The sequence below is a fragment of the Dendrobium catenatum genome, unplaced genomic scaffold (assembly GCF_001605985.2).
Source record: "Dendrobium catenatum unplaced genomic scaffold, ASM160598v2 fragScaff_scaffold_1196, whole genome shotgun sequence".
NCBI classification, from domain to species: Eukaryota; Viridiplantae; Streptophyta; class Magnoliopsida; order Asparagales; family Orchidaceae; genus Dendrobium; species Dendrobium catenatum.
The window spans coordinates 206839-233770 of NW_021319658.1; the positions used below are offsets into that span (position 1 = coordinate 206839).

General features: G+C 33.7%; 3 protein-coding genes across 4 annotated transcripts; 2 read left to right on the top strand and 1 right to left on the bottom strand.

The window, feature by feature from the left end:
- Window positions 1-507: 507 nt before the first annotated feature.
- On the top strand, window positions 508-14308 carry LOC110095760 (beta-glucosidase BoGH3B). 2 transcript variants are annotated; one of them, XM_020821415.2, is made up of 10 exons: window positions 508-1040; window positions 1117-1321; window positions 3036-3126; window positions 3210-3355; window positions 3822-4065; window positions 4175-4279; window positions 10294-10476; window positions 10780-10981; window positions 13544-14030; window positions 14150-14308. In XM_020821415.2, the coding sequence occupies exons 1-10, from the start codon at window positions 821-823 to the stop codon at window positions 14232-14234; spliced, it is 1968 nt and encodes a 655-aa protein (XP_020677074.1). In that variant the 5' UTR covers window positions 508-820; the 3' UTR covers window positions 14235-14308. The 2 variants fall into 2 exon arrangements, with proteins under 2 accessions (XP_020677074.1, XP_028554802.1); XM_028698969.1 differs by having other exon boundaries at window positions 908-1040; window positions 1121-1321.
- Window positions 14309-16513: 2205 nt separating this feature from the next.
- On the bottom strand, window positions 16514-26238 carry LOC110095761 (myb-like protein X). The gene is made up of 3 exons (XM_020821417.2): window positions 26070-26238; window positions 21895-23634; window positions 16514-16865 (listed from the first exon to the last, which is right to left on the bottom strand). The coding sequence occupies exon 2, from the start codon at window positions 23552-23554 to the stop codon at window positions 21911-21913; it is 1644 nt and encodes a 547-aa protein (XP_020677076.1). The 5' UTR covers window positions 23555-23634; window positions 26070-26238; the 3' UTR covers window positions 16514-16865; window positions 21895-21910.
- LOC110095762 (beta-glucosidase BoGH3B) lies at window positions 17707-21735 on the top strand. The gene is made up of 9 exons (XM_028698976.1): window positions 17707-17917; window positions 17994-18198; window positions 18675-18765; window positions 18987-19132; window positions 19467-19710; window positions 19790-19894; window positions 20026-20208; window positions 20303-20507; window positions 20775-21735. Exons 1-9 carry the CDS (start codon window positions 17707-17709, stop codon window positions 21257-21259), a joined length of 1875 nt encoding a protein of 624 aa, XP_028554809.1. The 3' UTR covers window positions 21260-21735.
- Window positions 26239-26932: the final 694 nt, after the last annotated feature.

Sequence of the window (26932 nt, forward strand, 5' to 3'; positions counted from 1 at the left end):
ATTGAAAATATATTTAAAAAAATATATATATAAATCCTTGATTATGGGCTCATTTGATTGCTTAGAAATTTTTTTTAAATAATTAATTAAATTTTCTTCTTTTGCATCAAAAATATAAAATTCACATTTTTAAATGTGCTTTAGTATGCTTATAAAATTTAAAATCTTTATTAATCATAATTGTATATAATTAACATTTGTCTTTTATTTAATTAGTTGAGATCTTTACCTCAATCATAAGATTTTGATTTGAAAGCTTATTAAATTTTGTACAAATATTTTTGCGAAACAATTAAACAATTACATTCAATAACTTCTTTTTTTCACAAAAATTGGTTTAATTACATTCAATAACTTATTTTTATCATAAGTATATTTTCTAATTAGCAAATGAAGTTGTACATGACCGTTAATTTAGTTCATAAGAAGTTTTAAAATATTTATGAAGTTTTTGATATAAAAAATGTATAGTTAAGTTATAAGAAAGGAGGCATTTTTCTTTCCATCTCCACTGTCGAAGTGCTGCGCTGTTATTTTCCTGCAGAATTAGCCACTGGCTTCACCTGCGCCATAGTAAGGAGCAACGGGTTAGGGTTTTAGCTGTTTCTGTACTCACAGATTTCGATACTTCTCCTCTCAATGCTTCTTTCTCGACAGCCATTGTAGCTTTCCTGTAACTTTTTGTATTCCAAACCTTATCCTTATATGTTCTACTTTCAAAGATTTAGTTTTTTTTTTTCCTTGCTGTTCTCCCTGAACCCACGAATCCTCAATCCCATTATCTTTAATCTCATTTTCCTTGCTGTGGTTGATTCGGAAAATGGGGATTGCAAAGTTGCTTTTGCTGAGTCTCATGTCGGTATTATACTGTGCATCTACTGGTAAGGCTGAGTATCTCAAATACAAAGATCCAAAACAACCATTGGGCACAAGAATCAAGGACTTGATGAAGAGGATGACCCTTGCTGAAAAGATAGGCCAAATGACACAGGTTGAGCGTAAGATTGCTACGGCGGAAGACATGAAGAAGTATTTCATTGGTGAGATGTTGTAATTTAGCAGGAGATGCAAGAACTATGGGTTTGTAATAGGTACTGAATCACGAATTTTCCTTAGGTAGTTTATTAAGTGGTGGTGGGAGTGTTCCACGTCCGATGGCCACTTCTATGGATTGGGTGGATATGATCAATGAATTCCAGAAGGCTAGTCTTTCAACGCGCCTTGGGATTCCAATGATCTATGGAATAGATGCTATTCATGGAAATAATAATGTGTACAACGCAACTATATTTCCACACAATATTGGGCTTGGAGCTACTAGGCAAGTATTCATTGGTTTACTTTAAAGTTAATGTAATCCTTACATGTGTCCTGTATAATTACCAGTGGATATAATATCTATAAACACTAACTTGTTTTGAGGCATCGTTTGTTTCGGCATTTTTTTACCTTCTCCGTTTCAAAATTATTTTTTGGTCGCTGTTTGGATGGGACGCTTCTATAGAAATACTTTTTAGGGAACTTCATTTTTCTACTATTCTGAGAAGCTTTTTGATATTCTCATTTAAATCTAATAAAAAATGTCATTTCTAATTCTTTCTAACCAAGTCTTTTTAGGCCTGCCTTTACCTTTCTTAGTATATGTCGATTTTAATACATCTACTCTCCTAACAAGGTCATCAAAAGGCCAACATTTTATGTGACAAAAATATCTAAGTCGACTATCTCTAATCTTATCTACCACAGGAGCTACTCCAACCTTTTCACATATATACTAATTTCGTATTATGTCTCTAAGTGTGAAGCTACTCATCCACTTGAACATCCTCATCTCTATAACAATTATTTTAATTTTATGCTTTTCTTTTAATGGTCAACATTTTGGGTCATAAAGCATTGTAGGTCTCACCACCATCTTATAAAATTTTCTCATAAGTTTGAGGTATATTTTTCTATCACACAACATACCCAATGCATACATCCTGTTCAACCATCTAACTTACATTCTACTAATAATATCCTCATCCGTTTCACCATCACTTTGAATGATAGACACATGATATTTAAAGCATGCACTTTTTTGAATGACTTGATCACCCAATCTCACAATCCGACCATTATATCTATTACTACTAAAATTATACTCTGTGTTCATTTTTGATTCTGCTCAAATGAAAACCTTTAGACTCTAAGGTTAACCTCCTTAATTTAAGCTCTTCATCAACTCCCTCTCTAGTTTTATCAACAAGAAGAATATCATCACATTTTTCTTGCAAATGTCTAGTAAGAACATCCATGACTAAAGCAAATATATATGCGCTTAAAGCTGATCCTTTATGTAATCCAACTGAAATAGAAAAATAGTTGCTCAAATCTCCTTGCGTTTGAACACAAGTAACAATTCCTACATACATATATTTAATGACTTGAATATAAGCATTATTAACTCTTTTATTTTCTAGAACTTGCCCTAGCACTTCTCTTAGAACTTTATCATATATTTTCTCTAAATCAATAAAAATCATATGTAGATCATCCTTACTCTCTCTATACTTCTCCATCAAACCTCTAATATCTCAGACAACAATCAACAAAAATGAATGAAATGAGGACACGTAATGTTGACCTTTATTAATTGGGATAAGGATGATGTTGGTGCTGCTAATATAATAGAATTTTCTCAAATATTGAAGTATGGCCAGTTCTATTTAAGGTCATCATTGAGTCATGTTGTAGGTGCTTTGGCAAACACATTATATATGAGGATCTCTGAAACCATCAAAATAGTAGAAGTTCTCATTCTGTACTTTTTTGCATCATGGTCTATTATTCTGCATCCATTTACCTTATATGCATATTTTGTTATCATAAGTTGGCTCAGAAATTGTGTAATTCTTTTAAATCTGCAATGCTTCAGATTGAAACTTGGGTCCACCAAGTGATTTTTGTTAGCAATAAAGAGCTTATGAAACTAATATTTGTCAGTTTCTTAAATCCTTTCATTTTCACCTTAAAACTTTCTGTTGGGGCTCTAGGGATCCTGATCTAGTGAAGAGGATTGGTGCAGCAACTGCTCTAGAAGTGAGGGCCACCGGCATTCAATATACTTTTGCTCCAACAATTGCTGTAAGCTAATTTATAACCATTCCATACTTCTTTATGATATGTTCAGTGAAACTCTTCAATAAGTACATGGTTGACAATGACAGGTATGCAGAGATCCTCGGTGGGGTCGATGCTACGAGAGCTATAGTGAAGATCCTAAAATAGTTGAAGAAATGACTGAGATTATTCCTGGATTACAAGGGGAGATTCCTGCAAACCATGAAAAAGGTGTCCCATATGTTGCTGGAAAGTAAGATTTTTTGAAAACTGCCATAAATCAACATTTTACTCTTTGCTGACTGATTCTTAACTAAATAATTTATATGAATTCGAATGTATTCTCTGTTGCATTGTAAAATCCTTCAAAATGAACGTCTTTGATGAAATGCTTTCAGATCAGTGATTATATCTCCATTACCAGACACTTTTTGTTGTTCTTTACTTTGTAATGTCTTTAGTTTTATAAAAAAACTGTAAAAAGGGATCTTACAGAAAGATGTGATGAATATAAAGAGGCCCAAAAAATTTCTTGTTGGATTCCTCATCAAGTTACCAAACTAGCTTGAATGTTCATGAGACCTTCCAATAAATAACTCTTCTTTGAATTCCATGATGTCTGTCAAGAAATCTAATGAATTTTACCGCATGATATATATGATCATTAACGTTTCATTTCATAAAAAGGTAATTGATCCAGCTAGTACAATCTTATATAGGGACAAAATTGCAGCCTGCGCTAAGCATTTTGTAGGTGATGGTGGGACAGTCAAAGGAATTGATGAAAATAACACCATTATCAGTGAACATGGACTATTAAGCATCCACATGCCTGCTTATCGGGATGCCATTATTAAGGGTGTTTCCAGTGTCATGGTCTCTTACTCTAGCTGGAATGGAGAGAAAATGCATGCCAATCACCCTCTTATTACTGGCTATCTCAAGAACACTCTTAAGTTTAGGGCAAGTCATCTACTACCATCATTGACTAATTGTAGTGTTCATTATCTGCTTCATATTGTATCCATTGTTTGTGATTCATTGATGCGATTCTGTTTTAATCAATTGTCAGGGCTTTGTGATATCTGATTCAGGGGGAATTGATCGTATCACCACACCAGCTGATTCAAATTACACCTACTCTGTCCAAGCTGCAATAAATGCTGGAATAGATATGGTTAGTGCTTTGTTGCTAGGTGAAGCTAAAGCTCACTGACATTCAAATTGAATAAAAAGATTAAAGTGTAGTGTTGAGATTACCACAAATCTAAGGACTGTTTGGGATCAATTTGTTTGTTTATTTTATTTTGTTTGTATTTTCAGATGAAATAAAAATATCTTTAATACCTTATGAATATAATGCTTAAACAAAATAATAAAAATTATGTGGTGTGAGCATTGTAATTCTACGTCTGGCGATGCGGTCATGATGATAGAGATATCCAGTAGCGTAGGGGTGGTTATTTTAACTGCCAGTATGATGCCTTTTGGTGGCGCCATTGATTTGAATTTAGTTTTTGCTAGAGTGAAGGCACTTCCCATCAACTGAGAAAGATGATACGAGCTTTGGATGTCACATATATGATGATGGTGTCAATATCCAACAATGCGAGAATGTTGATGACAACTTCCAGTGGAGCTTGCATGGAGAGACCTATCTTCGAAGGAAAGATGAAGGTCATCTCTAGAGGAGGTGGAGCATGATTGTGATATTTGGCGGCACTGCCATGGTGAGATAACCTTGGGTGGGTGGGTGATGGTGTTAGTCTCTATTGGGGTGACGACAATGGTACTCAGTTCGGGTAGTCAGGGGATTTTATGGAGAAAAAACTTTTTTTTTAAACCAAAAACACTTAAAAACTTGTTTTTAAAGAAATAAATTAAAATAAATTAATTAACACGTATATTTTTATCCCATAATACTGTCGTTGTTAGGTCCCAACTTTTGGATGACAAAAATGAAGGGTTGCGTTAGGTAGTTAATAGCTAGCATGAAACTTGTCGAATAATTATGACATGAATCATTTAATACATTTTGTTAATGTTAGGGCGTTCCTTAGAAGAGCCGCGCTTGTATGAACTAAATACAATGAGAAATATGCAAGGGTCGCTACACCAGCGCCCGAGTACAATGTTAAGTAAGCAAGGGTTCCCACATCACGGACGGATGTGGGAAAAAAAAAGCTTGTCCATGAAACTAGAATTATGATATGAATTTGAAATACAGGTTCTCTTGCAGACAAATTATTAAAATTAATAGATATCATGATTCATAGGAAAATAAATATTTTATGCATTCAGAAAATTAAATAGGTTAAATAGAATGATAAGGAGATTGATAGTTTAGGGTTTAAATTATGATATTTAGGTAGGAGTCATATTAGAAATGATGTAGGTGTGATTATAGATAAGAGTTTAAAATATAATGTTGTAGAAATTAATAGAATTAAAGATAGAATTATAACATTAAAGATTATTGTTGATACTAAGATTCTTAATATTATAAATGCTTATGCTCTTCAAGTAGGTTTAGATATTTGTTTAAAATTTAAATTTTGGAATGACTTAGAAGAACAATGCAAAAGATATCTCTTGAAGAAAGAGTTTTTATTGGAGAATATTTAAATTGATATGTTTGTAGAGAGGTAGAAAATTATAAAAGCATTTATGATGGTTATGAGTTTAGAGCGACTAATAAAGGTAGTATGATCATATTAGATTTTTATTTAGCTTATGATTTTATAATTACTAACATCTTAGTTAAAAAAAGAGATGAGCATTTCATCACTTATAAGAATTGATATAGTAAAACTTAGAATGATTATTTTCTTATAAGAAAAATTGATCGTTTAGATTGCAAAAATTATAAAGTTATTCCAAGTGAAGTTTATTTATCTAGCATCGCTTATTTGTTTTGGACTTTAAGATGAAGGGGCATAATATGAAAAATAAAATAAAATGTTATCCTAGGATTATATGGGAGTATTTAAAGAACACTAATAAAAATATTTTTGAGAATAAAATTCAAGATCTTAAGATTTTGAATGTACATGAGGAAGTTAATGTTATGTGCGAAAAAATAGTTAATGATATTAAGAATGTTGTAAATGATGTGCTTGAAGTATCAAAAAGAAAATCTTCTAATAGTAAAAGTAGTTGGTGGTGGAATCAAATGTGCAAGAAAAAAAATAAGAAACTTTATTATAAAAATTAGTTTAGATATAAAAACTTAAAAAATTGGAAAAGATACAAAAAAATCCTTAATGAGTCTAAGAAAGTAATATGTAATGCAAAAAATTTAGCTTTTAATGATTTATATATTATATTAGATACTAAGTTGTTGGGGATGAGGAGTAAACACCCCAATGATGAAACAAGCAAGAAAGCAAAATCAACGGAAAGTAAAGGACACCAGGATTTATCATGGAAAAACTCAAATTAGGAAAAAAACTACAGAGCCAGACCACACCAAGAAATCCACTATGAAAATTGGTAGAAATAAGTTCATATCTCTCTTCTATCTCACTCTCTCCTTGCTTCTTTTCTCACATGCACCATTCTTTAGGTCTAACCCTAACAGGAAATATCAGAGAAAGCAAGTTATAACCACCAAGGGACGCAACCCTTGGGAAAAATGAGAAAGAAAACTGTCAAGTCCGTCTCGCAGGTTGCGTCGCTTAGGCCTCTTTCTGATGATGTTGTGGCGCTCAAACTTGCAATGCTGCGACACACACAGAGCTGCGGCGTCAAATCCAGAATGCCATGGAACCCTGCTCTATGTTGATCAATGTTGAGGCACTTGGAAACACAACGATGTGGCACTCGGGTACACAATACCAGGGCTTTGTACGAATTTTTTTTTTCCGGGTGCAAAGCACTCAAACCCAAGCAGTGAGTAAACCCCCCGCACTCCCCACGAGCATGAGAAACTTGAGGTATGAGGCAACTTAACAACCCGATTGATCAACATAATCAGATTACACACATAACATAAGGAAGACAAAAGATGCATGTATAAGTTGACCAAACAAAGAAATAGGAGAAGTAAATATTTAGTTCAAGAGAAGTGTATTAAGGATGAAGATAAAAATGCTTTTATTAGAAGATGATATTCAACAAAGGCGAATGAGATATTTTGATAAGTTTTTCAATGAAGATTGTGAGAATACGAATGACTTTAGAGATTTGGGTTATTACACCTTATCACCCTAAATAAAAATGGAGATTTTTATTTTTATTGGTGTATTAGTAAAATCAAAATTATAGAGGCTTTAAAGAAAATGAAGTGTGAGAAAATTGTTGGACTTGATGATATTCCAATAGAGATGTAGAAATGCTTAGGAAGTGAAGGAATTTTTTGGCTTACGAAACTTTTCAATATTATTTTGAAGACTAAAAAGATAGCAAATGAGTGGAGGAGTGTGTTGATTCTTATTTCTAAGAATAAAGATGATGCACAAAAGTGTGCAGATTATAGAAGAATTAAATTAATGTGTTATACTTTAATACTATAGAAGAGAGTTAGTGAGCATAGGTTATGTCGTGATACTAATGTTTCTCAAAATCAATTTGGATTCATGTTGGGTAGGTCTACTATGGAAGCTATATATTTATTGAAAGGTTTCTTGGAGAAGTATAGAGAGAATGTAGAGGAACTACATATGATATTTATTGATTTAGAGAAAGCTTATGATAAAGTTTTAAGAGAAGTGCTGGACTGTTTTAGAAAATAAGGGTTATACTCAAGTCATTAAAGATATTAATGCAAGAGTTGTTACTTGTGTTCAAACACAAAGAGGTTTGACCAAGTATTTACTATTTTAGTTGGATTACATCAGGGATTAGCTTTAAGCATGTATATTTTTACTTTAGTCATGGATGTTCTTACTAGATATTTGCAAGAGGACATACCCTAGTAGGGGTGTCAATATTTGATACAACACGAAAATCCGACCCATAATTTTTGGGTTAGACCCAACCCATTTCCAAAACGGGTTGGGTTCGGGTTCTCGGATTCGACCCGTTTGAAAAATGGGTTGGGTTCGGGTTGATCCGACGGGTTGCTCGGTCAACCCTTAAACCCTTTTAAAATGATTGCCCGGCTGCTCGAGGACCTACCCGCCCCCTGCCTCGTTGCTCGCCCGCACGCCCTAGGCTGCCCGCGCGCCCCTGTGGCTGCCTATGACCCGCCCGCCCCTAGTACCCGCCCCGCGACACTTGCTCCCACACCTGCCCCGCACGATCGTGCCTGCTGCTTGCGTCAGCGCCAGGTAGCCCGTGACTATATTAAATACTAAGGTGTTGGGGATGAGGAGTAAACATCATAATGACGAAATAAGCAATAAAGTAAAAGCAACGAAATATAAATGACACCAGGATTTAACATGAAAAAACTCAAATTATGAAAAAAAATCACAGGGCCACACCGCACCAAGAAATCCACTATATAAATTGGGAGAAATAAGTATAGATCTCTCTTCTATCTCACTCTCTCATTGCTTCTTTTCTCACATGCATCATTCTTTATGTTGAACCCTAACAAGAAATATAAGAGAAAACAAGTTATAACCACCAAGGGACGCAGCCCTTGGGAAAAATGAGAAAGAAAACTGTTTAGTTCGTCTTGCAGGCTGCGTCGCTCAGGCCTTCTTTTGATGATATTGTGGCGCTCAAACTCGCAGTGCTGCGACACACACAGAGCTATGGCGTCAAATCCAGAATGTTGTGGCGCTTTACTCTCTGTCGATCAGTGCTAGGGCACTTGGAAATACAATGTCGAGGCACTTGGGTACACAAAACCAGGGCTTTGTACGAAAAAAATTTTCCCAATTAATCAACACAATCAGATTATACACATAACATAAGAAAGACAAAAGATGCGTGTATAAGTTGAGTAAACGAAGATATAGGAGAAGTAAATATTTAGTTCAAGAGAAGTGTATTAAGGATGAAGATAAAAAAATGCTTTTATTAGAAGATGATATTCAACAAAGGTGAATGAGATATTTTGATAAGCTTTTGAATGAAGATTGTGAGAATACGAATCACTTTAGAGATTTGGGTTATTACATCTTAGCACCCTAAATAAAAATAGAGATTTTTGTTTTTATTAGTGTATTACTAAAATCAATGTTATATAGGCTATAAAGAAAATGAAGTATGAAAAAATTGATGGACCTGATGATATTCCAATAGAGATGCATAAATGAAGGAATTTCTTGACTTACGAAATTTTTCAATATTATTTTAGGGTTTATGGCGTAGACTGTTGGCCATTAAAGAAGGTGGTGAGACCTACAATGCTTTATGGCGTAGACTGTTGGCCATTAAAAGAGAACTTAGAGAAGCATCAATTTAAGTTGAGCATTGCAGAGATGAGGATGCTCAAGTGAATGATTGACTTTACTCTTAGAGATAGAATGCAAAACGAGCATATACGTGAAAAGGGTTGGAGTTGCTCGAGTGACAGATAAGATTAGAGAGAGTTGTCTTAGATGGTTGGATCACTTAAAATGTGGGACTTGATGACCTTGTTAGGAAAGTAGATGTGTTATATTTGACCTATGTTAAGAAAGGTAGAGATAGACCTAAAAAGACTTGGTTAGAAAATATTAGAAATGTCATTTTTTATTAAATTTTAATGAGGATTTGACTCTTAACAAGATAAAATAGAGAAAAATAATTCATGTAACCCACTGCACAGTGTGGGATAAATACTTGATATTGTTGTTGGTGTATATTTTTATCCCATACTACCCTATGTTAATCTTGTTTTATACATTATTTTAATTATATTAAGCATCGTTGATTGGAAATTCTGTCAAAGTGCAGTGAACCCACAATCCCTAACAAATCCAGCCATTCTGTCATTTAATTTTTTTCCTTGTAATTTTTAGTAACTTTATTAACTACCTTTTTGTTTTTTCATTGTGAAGAATTCTTAAAATAAATAGAAAGTGTTACTGTGTCTGTATTGGGGGTCACTCCAGTGTTCCCCTATGAATGCTCATCCTGGATCTTATGGAGTCTATGGGTGATAGGAAGACAGGGGTGTCTCTTACTATATGTTAGTTCCCTTTCCAGTTTTATCATTGTAATTCACATTAAAGGTCATGAAAATCACAAGTTAAAGCTCAGTCTTACTCGAAAATTGTTGTTCTCATCTTCATTTTTCTCTTGGGTTTTGTGCAGGTTATGGTTCCTTACATGTTTAAAGAATTCATTGGTAATTTGACTGCCCTGGTTTCCAAGGGGGTTATCCCTTTGGGCAGAATTGATGATGCCGTTAGTAGGATCTTAAGGGTCAAATTTGTCTTAGGCCTCTTTGAGAACCCTATGGCAGATTTTAGTTTCACGGCTGAGCTTGGGAAGAAGGTGGTTATTATTATTTATGTATTTTTACCCAAAAATGATGTGAATAATGCTCCTCCTACTTTGTCAGCATAAACCTTGCTCATAGTTTAGGCTTTGTTTGAGATGGCTTTTTTATTGCTTCTTAAAGCAGCTTACTAGTATAAAAATTAAAATTTTTGTACTATAAAGCTGCTTTAAGAAGCAGTAAGAAAGTCGTCCCAAACAAAGCCTTAGTTAGGTGAATGAACTTATTGCTTCTGATATCTACTTCAAAATATTTTTAAATACCACATTTTTCATTGAAAAAGCCATTTATTTTGACAGGAGCACAGGGAGCTTGCTAGAGAAGCTGTCCGAAAATCACTTGTACTGTTGAAAAATGGAAAATCAAATGGGAATCCATTTCTTCCCCTTCCCAAGAAAGCTCCAAAGATCTTAGTTGCTGGGAGCCATGCTGATAACTTGGGTTACCAATGTGGTGGCTGGACTATTGAATGGCAGGGGCTTGGCGGGGACATCACAGTAGGTTTGTATTAATCTAATTAATGTAACATTTTTTTCCTTTTTTCATGATCCTTTGACGCCAAATACTGCAACACAAATTTAATGGAATGATCAAATCAACTGACCACCGTGATTTGATATCAATGTCAACATCATTTCCTGATTGAGTCTTGCAAGCCATCAAACACAATAGGTTTTATGCCTTCTTGTTGCTGAAACCACGACCATTCGTGTGGATGCAGTCCTGAAGAAACCATTTTGAAAAATCAATCAATAGATTCACATTTGAAGATTAGCATGTTTGCCACCATGTATCTTTAGGCTTCTTTTGGGACAGCTTTCTTACTGCGTTTTAAAGCAATAGTTTTGTATAAATTTTTTTACAAAAAAGCTGCTTTAAGAATCAGTAAGAAAACCATCTCAAATGAAGAGGTTTAATATTACATTTCATGAAATTACAGTTAGGCTACATCGGGCTTATTGTGTGATAGAAAAGTCCCCTCAAACTTAAGAGAAAATTTTATAAGAAGGTGGTGAGACTTGCAATATTTTATGGTGCAGAATGTTGGCCATTAAAAGAGAAGCAAAATACTAAGTTAAGTGTTGCAGAGATGAGGATGCTCGGGTGGATGAGTGGATTTACCCTTAGAGACAGGATACGAAATGAGCATATGCATGAAAGGTTGGAGTAGCTCCAGTGGAAGATAAGATTAGGGAGAATCGCCTTAGATGGTTTGGTCACATAAAACGACGACATTCCGATGACCTGATTAGGAAAGTAGCGGTATTAGATTTGACTTATATTAATAAAGGTAGACGTAGACCTAAAAAGACTTGGTTAGAAAATATTAGAAAAGATCTTTCTTTATTAGATTTAAACAAGAATTTCATTATTAACAAGATACAATGGAGAAAAAAGGATTCATGTAGCCGGCCCCACGTACTAGGACAAAGGCTTGATGATGTTGTTGTTGTTGTACAGTTAGGCTGAATATATTGGATCGATTCAGGTATCAGGCATTAAAAAGTTTTTGTTGGGCCTAGCTAAGTCGAGCATAGCATAAATGAGAATAATTATTGATGAACTTATAACAAAATTATGAAATATAGATGGATAGATGAATGATAATATTAGAGGGATTGTAGGAGATTCATCATTGAAGATAAATTGAACAATAGGTTTGAGTGATTTGAATTTGTAAAAAGGATAGAAAATTCACTCATAAGATAGCTAGTAATAATTAATGTCAAATATTTGGTGGAAAGAGAGGTAGAGCTAGGGGTGTCAATTTTTAACTAATCCCAAAACACGACCCGAACCCGACCCGGAAAAATCTGGGTTCGGGTCAACCGAACCCGAAACGGGTCGGGTTTGGTTTGAACAAATCAACCCGTTTTAAAAATCGGGTCGGGTTCGAGTTGACCCAGTAACTCGAAATTGACCCGAAATTGACCCGAAAACCCGAAATTGGCCCGATTTTGACCTGAAAATTAGCAATTTTAGGTCAACTTCGGGTCATTCGTGTCGGGTCGGGTTGACCCGGACCCGAATCGGTCGGGTTCGGGTCCGGAAACCTGACCCGTTTTTAAAAACGGGTCGGGTTCGGGTTGACCCGAATAGTGCCGGGTCAGTTCCGGGTTCGACCCGAATCCGACCCGCTGACCCAAATTGACACCCCTAGGTAGACCAAAGGAAACATACATAGAAGTTGATGGAAAAAAATATAGAATAGTTTTGACCATCTCATGCAACACTTGGTAGATGCAAAAGAAGAATGAGGATTCATAAAAGTCTACTATAAAATTTTTGGATTAGGCTGATGATGATTGGTCACAGATGTATTAATAGTAGATTTCCCAAGTGCATTAATTTATTTCCATATATCTTGTTTAGTATGTTGAATGCTTTGCTTGTCACTCTCTGGATATTGAAATTGCTTTCAGCTTATCAACCTCTATAACACTACTAAGGAACCTGAGTGAAAAGTTGGTGTAAAGCAAGGCATTTGCATGCAAAGATATTTGGTTTGAAGCGAAGTTAATGAAGAACGTAAGGTTCTCTTATGTTTTGTTTGGGACAACTTTTTTATTGCTTCTTAAAACAGCTTTACTAGAAAACTGCTTTAAGAAACAATAAGAAAGCCTCCCCAAACTAAGCCTTAGTTTATATTCCATTTTTTTTTACAAATATCAAGTAAATGCAATGAAATTAGCCACGTTTATTTTACATGCATTTACTTTTTCCAAATTCACTAAAACAAACTGCCTAATTAGCAAACACAGTTGCACTCAACGAAGACTTATGGCTTTCTTACTGCTCTTAAAGCAGCTTTTTAGTACAAAAATTAAAATTTTTGTACTAAAAAATTATTTTAAGAAGCAGTAAGAAAGTCGTCCCAAACGATTCCTAACTGAGATGTTGCATTCTTCAACCATTTATTTGTTAAAAAAAAACCATTTATTTGTTTTATCATGATGAATTGCTACTGAAACATTGTTGAAATTACATAGTAACTAGAAAAAAAAAAGGTTTTTTTGGTGGAATATGTTGAAATTGATGATCAAGCATGCATTTTACTGTCAGGAACTACAATCTTGGATGCTATAAAATCCACTATTGATCCTTCAACTAAGGTTGTGTACAGTGAGAATCCAGATATTGATTTCATGAAAGACAATAACTTCCCTTATGCCATAATTGTCGTTGGGGAGCCACCTTATGCTGAGTTTGCTGGAGACAATCTCAACAACCTCACACTTCTCGATCCTCTTCCTAGCACGATCCAGACCATCTGCGGCGTCACCCAATGTGCTGTGATCATCGTCTCTGGCCGACCCCTGGCGATCGCGCCTTCCATTCCAGCCATGGATGCTCTTGTTGCTGCTTGGCTTCCTGGATCAGAAGGACAAGGTGTTGCTGATGTTCTCTTTGGTGACTATGGGTTCACCGGCAAGCTTTCGCGCACTTGGTTCAAATCAGTTGACCAGCTTCCCATGAACATAGGGGACAAGAACTATGATCCTTTATTCCCATTTGGATTTGGCTTGACAACAGAGCCCAAACAGGCAAGGTAGAAGATATTCACTTCTAGTACAGGGGATGATCTCAGTTCTCTGTTTTTTTTTTGGGTATTATAATCTTACTTTGAATCCAAGTTGGTTGATATTGTCTTGTTATTGTTGTTTATAGGCCAATCTCTGCTGCTGATATTTCAAGGAAGAGGAATTACTGGTTTTTTACTGTAATTCTTGCATTATTGCTACATAGGTATTGAGTGGGATAGTCATTTTATTGGTGAAAGAGGACAGAAAGCTTCTCTATCTGCAGAAGTTTTGTTCTTTTTTATGGATTCAGTATACAATAATTATTAAAAAAATAATGGTAGAATATACTATTGAAATTTTTAGTTATGATGAAATTTAGATTTCGTTTGGGATAATTTTCTTACTGCTTTATAAAGTAATTTTTTTAGTATAATTTTAAAAAAAAATGTACTAAAAATTTGTTTTAAAAAATAATAAAAAAGTTGTCTCAAATAAAACCTTAAAGTTTGATTTATTTTGATATAAATGTGTTATAAAATTTGTGTTGCACATATCTCAAAGTAGATTTGAAGACTTTAAACTTATTCTTATTATTTTTTGGTCATGAAATTATTACACAAGTTTTTTTTTTTTTTGTTTAACTTATGAGACTATGCATGAAAATATGTTTTATTTTGGATAAGTTGTTATTTAAATAGTATATTTTATGTAATCAAATATATAGATTAGGTGCTCTATATGTTAATATATAAAAAATTAAGGGCATGTATGTAATTTCTCATTTTCTATTATTAGTAACTATTTATATTTCCCATGCGGTAATGGATGATGAATGCACTGATCCGTTACAAATATTTCAAGTAATTTATGAATTTATTATTAAAAAATATCTATTGGAATAGAATTAAATAAAATTAATGAAAATAAGTAGAACAGCTTCGAGTCTCCTCAAGATTGGTCAAAACCTCGTGATAATCCTGGGTTGATGAAATCTATTTATATATTGATTAGTTTTCGTTTTTTTTTTTAAATAAATTTTAAGCAAAATAAATTTTATTTGATTTAATATTATATAAATGCATACAATAAGGTGTGTGCAAGAAATCGGATGGCGAGGATCTTTTGAATATTAACATATGCATGGCTCAAAATTAGGGCGGTCAAATTCGGGTCACGGGTTGAATTTGAAGCTGACCCGATACTAGTTGATTTGATTCGAACTCGATCCATTTTTGCTAACGAGTTAGATATTCCAACCTAAACTACACTCGCCCGGGTTAATGAATTGGCCCTACCCGACTCGAGGGCACATTCTTATTCAGGCGCTGAGCAGCACCATCAATGGCAGTAGTAGCGTCGTCATTGGGACTCGACGCGACGGGGGCAGACGAGAGACTTAAAGCGACACGGGAAGACACGATCAACGTGTTTTTGTTGGGTCATTCCAGGTCATTTCTGGGTTTTCAAGTTAACCAAAATCCAACCCGTTTTTGAAACAGGTCGATTTGTTGAACCCGACCCGTTTCACAAACGGTTTAACCCTAACCCAAAATTTTTTAGTCGAGTTTTCAGGTCGTGTCAAATATTGACACCCCTACTATAAACACAATTGCACGATATGTTAGATTACACGATCAAAGTCGGAGTGATTAATTTTTGGTTGTTGATTTCATAATTGACTAATTCTTAATAGGCTTTTAAACTACAAAACCTTTCTTTGGGATAGCTTTTTAATTACTTAAAGCTACCAATTAGAACAGACAACTAAAAAATTTTAACTAAAAAATTGCATTAAGAAATAATAAGCAAGCCATCCCAAACAAAGCCAAAGTCTACAATAACTTGATCTATATTGTGGTTTAGAGGACGATAATCATGAGGGACACATTAGTTAGGTCGTTAAGAAAGATATTAATAGGGTGATGAGCACAGACTATTAGGGCACTTATCCTAAAGATAACAACTAATCACCCATTAAAAATACATATCAAACATAAAAAATAAAATTTATTTTATTTTTTTTCCATAGGATTTAAATTTTATTAAATTAAATAAATTTAAATATTTATCAAAAAATTTATTTAATATTGTTATACAATTATAATTATTAAAAAGGCAAAATAAAATAGAATAAAAAATACCACATCACTGCAAGTTGTCCGTTAGACATGCTTTTAAAATTTTAAATAATTAAATGATTTATTAAACTTTTTTTTAAAAAAAAATTAGGATTTTGGAATAATTAAAAATAGTTTAGATGATTAAGTATAATATAATTAAATAACATTAATTATAACATATTAATTAGATTTTTTCGTAGCAATAATATAATTAAATATTATAATAATCTATATCTACTACATTCTATTATATTAATTGATAGACAAATTATCAAACTAACTATGATTAACTACACATTTTCTCAAATTTTATATGATATAGAAAAGAATCGTAAAAAAAGGCTAAACATAATCCTCTATAAAACAAGCAGAAAACAGAAAACAAACGGTTCCAATAGCCATATTTTTATTTATCCTCTATAATATTGCTTCTAAAAATTGAAAAAAAAAAGATAATCCTCTGACAAACTGTTCTTATCCAGAAAATCATTCGAAAAAGGTTGACATAATTAAAATTAGCCATTATCACTAACAGAATCCTTATAATTATAAACTAATTCTATCCAGATCCTATTTCAAGCAAGTAATCTCTGTAGTTAACAGTTGAGTATAAATACCTCAAACCCCAGCATCGCTTTCTTCACAATCGCTTCCTTCCGTCTTCAAGCTCTCTATAGTTGTGGTATTGGGAATTAAAGCTTGTGTACCTCATAGGGTTCTTCTAAGTGAGTTCTGTACCCTGTCTGTCTCATATAGAAGAAGTATTTAGTCTTTAGCCACTGATTAGTTAAATTATATGGCTTCATTTTGTTTGTGAGATCTTCTATTTCCGTTTCGTTTGGGATTGGGATGGTTTTTTATTGCTTCTAAAAAGAAATTTTTAATACAAAATTTAAAATTTTTATACTAAAAAGTTGTTTTAAGAAACAGTAAGAAAGCCATCACAAACGAAACCATAAATTAAGAAAAAAAAATGCTTGGAGGCAATAATAGAAATTTGTATATAAATTAGCATGTTTTCTTTAAAAGACTAATTAGTAAAAGAAATTCAATCATTTCATCATTTAGTGTGGAATGCTCTGCAATAAGTGTGGCATTGTTAGATGTAGATGGCTAAAAATGGGGTTTATCAGTTTGTTGAGTATTCATTTGAGACGGTTTTTTTTATTTCTTTATGTAGCAATTTTCTAATATTTCTTTGTATATTTTTTTTAATAATTAAAAAAAATGTCCCAAACAGGATTAATTATTCTATGCGGATGCAGAACGCTGTCCGGAGACCAACCAGAATACATCACGTCACCCCTTCGCTCGGTACCACAGCTCGGTACTCAGTATCGCGGCTCGATATCGCTAATGTGATGCATTCTGGTTGGTCTCCGGACAACGTTCTGCATCCGGCCTCAGAATAATTTATTCACAAACAGGCTCGAGTAAAAGCATATTCTTGCATTAATAGATATAAAAGTTGCTGGAAGTTACATCAACTCTTGGAGTAGGATAATTCATGTAGAATTGATGCAGCATAAAATTGAATTTTGTCCAAAAAATTCAAGCAATTTTCTGGTCATTAAAGCAGAAGATGGCAAGAATGCAAGCACTTTGTCTGTTCTTGTTGCTCTGGGCATCAATTGGAGACGCAGAATACTTCAAATACCAAGATCCAGAACAGCGATTAGCCATTCGTATCAAAGATTTGCTCGAAAGAATGACTCTTGAAGAAAAGATTGGCCAAATGACCCAAATTGAAAGGAAGGTTGCAACTCCTCAAATCTTGAAAGATTACTTCATAGGTAAAAAAATGCTATAAGTTGATCAATAAGTTCTGAAGTTATGAAATTTTTGAACTGAAATGAGCATTCTCTACAGGTAGTGTACTGAGTGGTGGGGGAAGTGTGCCTCAGCCCCAGGCCGCACCAGAAGTTTGGGTGAATATGGTCAATGAGTTTCAGAGAGGAAGCCTTTCTACACGTCTGAAAATACCAATGATTTATGGAATTGATGCAGTTCATGGCAACAACAATGTATTTAATGCAACAATATTCCCTCACAATGTGGGACTGGGAGCTACAAGGCAAGTTATCGAAGGACTTCCTAACCCCTGAAGCTAATAGTTATTATTAGGTCCGGACACCGGACGTAGAGATAAGTCCGGAAGTCAATAAAATGTCGACACGTGGAGTGGACACGTGGATATTCAATATGTTTAATGTGTCCGCGGAACTTTAAGTCAAGCACATCAAAAGTACAGTCAAAACGCAGTAAAAAAACGCACTTAAAGCGCAACTAAAGAGCAGTCAAATCGTAGTAAAAAATGCACTTAAAGAGCAACTAAAGCGCAGGTAAAATGCAAGTAAAGCGCACAAAAAAGCATAACTAAAATGCACTACACATGTCAAATTTTTAGTTGATGTCCGCACCTAATAATTTTCCAGCTAATAGAGCTCTATCTATTGATTCCAAGACTAAGAACACTTCAAATACTATGCATATCACTTTGACTTCTAATATAGGTGAAGTAGTTATTGACTGTTTGTATTTTTGTATCAGGGATCCTGAACTTGTGAAGAAAATTGGAAAAGCAACGGCATTGGAAGTAAGGGCAACAGGCATCCATTATGCCTTCGCTCCATGTATTGCGGTGAGTTCATGATCTCTATATATCCATGTTCTAAGTCTCGAACAACTTCCTAACCAGTTATTGAGGCCTTGTTTGGGACGGCTGTAGAAAGCTGCTTTAAGCCGTAAGAAAGTCGTCTCAAACGAGGCCTGAGTGTTTGTATTTTGCTCCATATGGTGTAAAGTTGGTTCATAAGCTCTAGAAATATATGTATTGACAAAACATTTGCTGAGGTTATGCAGGTCTGCAGGGATCCAAGGTGGGGACGGTGCTATGAAAGCTACAGCGAGGACCCCAAAATTGTTCAAGAAATGACAGAAATTATTCCTGGACTACAAGGAGATATTCCAGCAAATGGTGTCAAGGGTGTTCCCTATGTTGCAGGACGGTAAGACCTCTTATCAATCCCCAATTATGCATTTTTACTTTCTTCCTTCCTCTTCCATGACTTCAAATCTAGGATGAAGTCCAGAGCAAGCTCAATAATTACATGTGATGTATGACATTTAAATTATGCGATATGAAAAGGAAGAAAGAAGAAAATATGATTTAGATTTCATTTGGGGCGGCTTTCGTTCTGCTTCTTAAAACATCTTTTAGTAAAAAAAAATTAATTTTTATACTAAAAAACCGTTGCAAGAAGCAAAAAGAAAGCCGTCCCAAACGAGGCCTTATTGATTGAATGATGCTTTTTTAACTGAGTTTTTTAATTGTAAAATCAGAAAAAAAGTTGCAGCCTGCGCAAAGCACTATGTTGGCGACGGTGGGACGCAGAAAGGAATTAATGAGAACGACACTATCATCAGCCGACAGGACTTACTTCGCATCCATATGCCGGCGTACTACAACTCCATCATTAAGGGTGTCTCCACCATCATGGTTTCTTACTCAAGCTGGAATGGGATAAAAATGCATGCTAACCGTGAACTCATTACTGACTTCCTTAAGAACGAACTAAAATTCAGGGTAGCCTATTCAAATTGCTTTCACATTGCTCTATTTAATAGAATTCTAAGTCTAACCATTGTGAGATATTGGCTACTAGGGTTTTGTGATATCAGATTGGGAAGGAATTGATAGGATCACCACCCCACCCAAGGCCAATTACACATACTCCGTAGAAACATCGATAAATGCCGGTATTGACATGGTCAGTATATCTTTTACCATCAATTAAATCAGCCAATATCTGAATTTTGATTTTGGTCCATCATCCATGAGACCTGTTCAAATCAGATATATTAAACCAAATTTTGTTTCGGCTGTTGGGATGATTTGCAGGTGATGGTTCCTAATGATTATGAAAGCTTCATTGGCAATCTGACCTATCTTGTCAACAAGAACGTCATTTCCATGAACAGAATAGACGATGCTGTTACGAGGATTTTGCGGGTCAAGTTTTCTATGGGTCTCTTTGAAAATCCCTATGGAGATCTTAACCTTTATGATCAACTTGGAAAAAAGGTATCTTTGTCTAGTTGGTGTCTACCATACACTAAAACATTCATACCACTAAATCCAAAAATGTTATATGCTAATTAGAACTTTAAAGATATAACAGAAACACAGAAAATTGGCAAGAAAAGCTGTTAGAGAATCACTTGTGCTTCTAAAAAATGGAAAATCTCCTCAAGAAACAATTATTCCTCTTGCGAAAAAAGCTTCAAGGATCCTTGTTGCTGGGATTCACGCTGATAACATAGGGCTTCAGTGTGGAGGGTGGACAATTGACTGGCAAGGACAGAGTGGAAATATAACTGGTGGTAAGCATATTTTTTGTCCCTATATTCTTTTCTATAAAATCCCTTTTTTTATTATTATTTTTTAAAACTAGCTTAACAAAATACTTCTTCTGAAGCTATCCAACACAAGCTGTGTTCTCCCCCTAGTTATTATGGAACTATTGCAAAGGTCTACCAAGCTTTATATTTCCTCAGGATGAAAATTTGGACACTAGTTTCCTACCATATGAACTTGCACATATGGGATGGCTGACAATATGTATTGATGATCATCTTCTTGCCATGCAGGAACTACAATACTAAAGGCAATTAAATCAACTGTTGACCCTGATACTTTAGTCATCCACTCTCAGTTTCCAAGTGTTAGCTTTGTCATAGAGAATGACTTCGCCTATGCAATAGTGGTGGTGGGAGAATCTCCCTATGCCGAAACAAACGGCGACAACCTCAATCTAACACTTCCGGCTCCTGGTCCTAGCATCATTAAGAATGTTTGTGAGAATGTCAAGTGTGTAGTTATCATCATCTCTGGCAGGCCTTTGGTGATCGAGCCATATGTCCCAATGATTGATGCACTTGTTGCCGCTTGGCTGCCTGGCTCGGAAGGCAAAGGTGTTTCAGATGTGCTCTTCGGCGATTATGGATTCACCGGAAAGCTCCCAAGAACCTGGTTTAAGTCTGTAGATCAGCTCCCTATGAACGTTGGCGATGAACACTATGATCCATTGTTCCCCTTTGGTTTTGGCCTGACTACAGAATCAACTACGACCTAATATATATAGATCGTTACAAGTTTCTATTTTACCTAGCATATTTACACGATTCCACCTACGAAGTAGGATGTGATTTTTTTTATTATTTTCTCCAAAGTCGCATGTTATTTTATCATATGTTCAACTGAAAATAACATGTTCATTTTTTGCTGCTTTCTTCTAATACCTGAAATAATAATCTTACTATACATTATGCAAAATGAGATCTTACTAGCACTTTATGTGCGTCTAACATTGCAAATGCTATTCTAATCAATGCCCATTAGATACAATGAATCAGTAGGGATAAATATTCTCCGGAATAAGACAATAAATCTCTGCCACTATGCTGTGAAAAAAGCGGTAACATTTTCAATGATGGCTTAAAGAGTAGATACTAACTTAGGATATGTTCCAAAAGTCTAAATTAAGAGTTGCTGTACAGATATACATATAGCAAAAGGGAAGAGAACAGAACTTTAATTTAAAAAAAAAAAGATGACTTTATCATTCCAATCATTATTTTATTACATGGAAATCTAAGGAGAAGAACATGACAGAAAGCCATTTATTGCACCTCACAGTTGTTCTGAAAACCATCGATTGTAAACTTTAGAATGCGGAAAATTATTTCAAGATTAGGTACTACTCCATACCTTATTTTAATCATCATCATGCTCTTGCAACATCAGCCAATTTCTCTTCTTTCACAATTAGTTGAGCTTGAGTTTCTTCAGCTTCTTTGATCAGCTTCAAGATGTCTGATTTTTTTGTCTGCAGTTCTTCCATCTTTGCATCAAGCTTTTCTAGCTTCTGTTTAAGCTTCCCAAGATCCTTTGTTTTCTCTTTGTTCTTCCCATTCTTATCCTTCTTACCTTTCTCTGACTTCTTTCCTTTACTTTCTTTTTCATCCTTTGACTCTTTGGATTTATCCTCTTTCTTTTCCTTTTCATTATCTTTTTCTTTCCTATCATTTATCACTTTTGCAACGTCAACTTCCCTTGAGCTAATAGTTTTGTTATTATCCTTCTCATCTTCTTCAATGTCCTTTCTCTTTTTGTTCTTCAATTTTTCTTTGCATAATGTCTCTTTCCCAACTTCATCTTCTTCCGGTCCTTCATCTTCAACCATGTAGTTCTTTTGGTTTTTCTCTTTTGCTTCTCCTTTCTCTTTTTTCCCCTCTTTTTCATTGGGATCAGTATCATCATCATTCTTATGTACCTTTGAACTGTCAAAATTTTCTTTCTTGTTCTTATCATTTTGCACCTTTTCTTCAATTTCATCATCTTCTTCGGCCTCCTTAAATTTCTCCTCTTTATCCTTCTTTTTCTTTTTCTTTGAGTTTCCTTCTTCATCCTTGGTTGCCTTGGAATCTTCTTCCTTGTCATTTTTCTTCTCCTTATGTTTTTTTCTTAATTCATCATCTTCGCTCTTTAGATTTTTACATTTTTCTTTTTTCTTCTTCTCTTTCTCCTTTTTACCCTTCTTTCCTTCCTTCTCTTCATCATAATCATCATCTTTATGCTTCCCTTCTTCACCCGTTATTTCTTTATCTTTTTTATTTGACTCTCTCTCATCATCATTCTTCACCTTAGACTCTCCATCTTTTTCCTTTTTCCTCTCTTTATCTTTCTTCCTTTCATCTTCATTCTTCATATTTTCACCTTTCTCACTTTTCTTCTTCTCTTTCTCCTTTTTCTTCTCCTGTTTTGCATCTACTTCATCATCTTGTTCATCAGTTTTTTCTTCTTTTTTCTTGTGCTTTTTCTCCTTCTTACCATCCTTTTCTTTATCGTCATCATCTTCTTCCTTGTACTTCCCTTCTTTACCCTTTATTTTTTTTTCTTTTTTCTTTGACTCTCCTCCATCATCCTCTCTCTCCTTGAAATCTGCATCTTTGTCCTTTATTTTCTTTTCTCCGTCTTTTTTCCCTGATTCATCATCCTCATTCTTTGTACATTCCAACTTCTCACTTTTCTTCTTCTCCTCCTTTTTCTTCCTCTCCTCCTTCCCTTCCTTGTCTTCTTGCCCAACCTTTTCTTTTTTTCCCTTGTGCTTTTTCTCTTTCTTCTCTTCATCATGCTTGCTCTTATCTTTTTCCAAAGACTTTGCCTTCACCTCCACTTCCGTCTTCTCTTCCTTTTCTATCTTGGGATCCTTCCTATCTTCTTTCAAAGACTTTGCCTTCACCTCCACTTCAATCTTCTCTTCCTTTTCTATATTTATATCCTTCTCCTTGCTTTTGACCTTCATATAAAATTCCTCTTTTGCATTTTTTACTTCTTCATCATTAGTTTGTCCATGCGTTTCATCCATTCCTTAAAACTTCCTTTTTCAGAAAATTTTACTACTTTTTTGTCGATCTCAAATTTCCTACTTCGACCAAATCAGAGAACCTGCATTCAAACAATATTACATGAAAAGAATATCATTTTTTTCCATAAATCATAAAGGATTTGAAGTTTGGCGAGATTATGAAACAGAGCTGATAGTAATCCTAATAAAGCCAAAGAAGCAGAATTTGAAAATAATTTTAAAAAGAGCAAAATACGGAAAAGCGGATTGCAAATTTAGTCGAATACATAATAAATTTCCCGTATTTAGTTAAATAGGGGAAATAATTTCCCGTATTCAATAATACATAAAAATAGAAATCAATTCTCGTATTCAACTGAATTTTTTTACAGAAAATTGATTCTCATATTCAATTGCATATGTGATTCTAAAGTCTCGCCCATTAATTGTCAAATTAATGAAAGACAATTAAATTAATTTGCAAATGAAAGGATCTATGTATCCACTATTATTGATTATAAAGGAAATCATTAGGAGGAAGCACTATACAATAAAAAAAAATATGATATGAAATATTGTTGTAATAAATTTTTCTCATTACTTGAGGTATAGTTAGGATCAATACCAATAGAAAAATAGTGTGTGTTAATTTTTTTAATATGATTGGATCTAAAAAATCAAAAGATAAATTAAATTGGAATCATAACATTAAGCCTCAAATAATTGGAATTTAGCTCTTTGATTATTTGATTTTTTACATATTCTTTGATTTATAAAAACTTATAAAACATTTTTTTCTAACATAACAAAACATTATGAGTTTTATAAATAACAGAGTAATTAAAATGATGTGTCACAAAAATCATCTTGATCGGGCACAAATTTCAAGACATATTTGAATTGAAAACTTCTAAAATTAAGCTTAGGACTATCTGAACTCCAATTCCATCAAACTTATAGTTGAGTTAAACATATCGACGAGACAAAGCCAACGACATTTAAAGTGGTTAAATCTGAGCCTAAATGAGCCCAAATCAATGGTCTTAAGCATAATTGAAAACTTTATGATATTAATCGGGTGACTAAATGATCTCCAAATTTGGCATGTTTATAATAACATCGAGCGGCTCAGTGAGACAAATCCAACGAGCCCACTGGAACTTTGTCAGCCAACCATTGTTGTTGAACTTTTGTGATGGGGACATCAGATCGTCATGGAGAGTTTATCAGAGACGTGGCCGTCGATCTACGGCCACGATCGAGTCTTTATATTTTTGAGTCGTTGATGTATTTCAACTTTGACTGGCCACCATCAGACATTCACTCGGCTAACCACAATCTTCTGACCACAATTGTCGGACTATGAATGAAAAAAAAATCTCTTAATTTTATATCTAATACTTAAATATAATAAAATTTAAATTATATATATATATATATTATAGACAGACCTAAACATTTTCCATATTAAATAAGACATAAAATGTTTTGTTGTTTTTAGTAATACGGAAAATTATATTTCGTATTTCTGAATACCAAAAATATTTTTACTTATTTGCTCTTTTTTAAAGTAAATTTTAATTATGCTACTTGTTCTTAATTAAATATTAACTAATCTCCTTTTAAAAAATTAGCCTTGAAGTTTCATATCAAGTTCAGGAGAGTAAGTCTTCTTTATTGCACCAAATTAACTAGGGGAATGCACAAAAGGAAAAAAAAAGTAACAAATTAAAAAAAAAAACTATTTTTGTTTGAATTAGGACTGATATTCTTTCTAAACTGATTTATTCAGTCTGGTTTACATTTGAAGTTTTATAAAACTAATATAAACTGAAAAATAAAGCATCATATATATAATAATAAGTCTTATATGTACAATCCTTCTTTTATTTACTTTCATGAAATCATAAGGATATTTCAATGATCAATCAACTGAGAACAATATGGATCCTGCCCAGGACAAATTATTAAAAAGCCATTAAAGAAAAAGCAATTCAATAAAACCGAACAATATCCGACAAATCAATTATTAAAGATTTATGCTCTCAAACATAAATTGATCCTAACCTAATGATTTTAATTGGTTCTGATTTAAGGTTTGGTTTAATTTGGTTTTGCGCACCTAAATAAACTGGCTAACAGCTCAATTAGCAGTAAAAACAAATAAATAGGAAGAATAAAATTACATCGCCAAAATCTGCCAACATACAAGGGATTGATTTCTTATTAAAAAAAAAAACACAAAAAAACCAAAGAAGAAAGCATTAGCGCTCAAATGCAGCATTCAAAGTTTTCACCAAGCTGAATATATTGATGCCCTAAAGCTCAAAAGACAAATTCATCGTGATTAACGCATTCTTAAAGGAAATCTCCTGATCCATCTAAATCTAACCCCAACAGTATAACAACACAACTGTTATATTAATCAATAGACAGTTTCACAATAATTAGGGCAATCGGTTCAAAAATATATCCAAAAAACGAGAAAGATCGTCAGCTTTGAAAACCTAAAAGAACAAAATAGAGAAAATAATACCTTCTCGAACGACAGAAAGCAGATAAACCAACCGTGCCTCGCCACTTCTCCTCCTGGCTTTCACTGAGACCGATCGTATTTATAATGGCGGAGCGGCGGAAGGACGAAACAGAGAATCAGACAATTAGACCGTCGGCGACGCGTACTTTGCGACTGCCCGTGCGATTTTTTTTTTCAAAAAAATAAAATAAAATGTTGATGAAATATATTTTAAAATTAATATAATATTTAAATAATTAATATTACTTATTTTTTACATAAATATTTTTTTTAAGATCCGTTTGGGTTGGACTATTCTTCAGACCGCAGTTTTCTTATAAATTTTTAGAATTTTAATAAAGGGAAGATATTCTTTTAAATAAATTTATTGGTGTGATAGTTCTAAGAAAATTAATATTCAGCTTTATTTAAAAAAAATAATTATAATATTCATTTTCATTTAAAATATATTGCTTCCGCAAATGAATCCTTAGCTGTGAAGAAACTCAATGAATGAAAGTTAAAATAATAATAAAAAAGTATATCCACTTGCCAAGTGGGAAGAGGACTCCAAGTACCGACTGTGCAATTATTTATTTATTTATTTAATGAAAGTGATGCAATTTAAATAAAATAAAAAATTGGTAAGCATAAAGCTTATATAATATAGATAAATATGAAAATTTTTAAAATAAAATAAAATTAAAAAATTCTTCATAATTACTTAGGAGTTATTTAGTTGGAATATTTTATGATGTAACGGAGTTTTTGAAAATGTTGATATTTGAATTTGAAGTAAAAGGAATGCAGAGTAAAATTTCAATTCATTTGAAATACACTCACTAGTTCTTTTTTTAAATTTCTCTAATTTGAAATTTATTTTA

Excerpts from the sequence above, each read along its gene's own strand:
- LOC110095760 (XM_020821415.2), top strand. The coding sequence starts at position 821 with ATGGGGATTGCAAAGTTGCTTTTGCTGAGTCTCATGTCGGTATTATAC. Across the intron at positions 3,356-3,821 it reads GTCCCATATGTTGCTGGAAA|GGACAAAATTGCAGCCTGCG; the intron begins GTAAGATTTTTT and ends AATCTTATATAG. Across the intron at positions 14,031-14,149 it reads ACAGAGCCCAAACAGGCAAG|GCCAATCTCTGCTGCTGATA; the intron begins GTAGAAGATATT and ends TGTTGTTTATAG.
- LOC110095762 (XM_028698976.1), top strand. The coding sequence starts at position 17,707 with ATGGCAAGAATGCAAGCACTTTGTCTGTTCTTGTTGCTCTGGGCATCA. Across the intron at positions 19,133-19,466 it reads GTTCCCTATGTTGCAGGACG|AAAAAAAGTTGCAGCCTGCG; the intron begins GTAAGACCTCTT and ends TTGTAAAATCAG. Across the intron at positions 19,895-20,025 it reads TAAATGCCGGTATTGACATG|GTGATGGTTCCTAATGATTA; the intron begins GTCAGTATATCT and ends GATGATTTGCAG.
- LOC110095761 (XM_020821417.2), bottom strand. The coding sequence starts at position 23,554 with ATGGATGAAACGCATGGACAAACTAATGATGAAGAAGTAAAAAATGCA.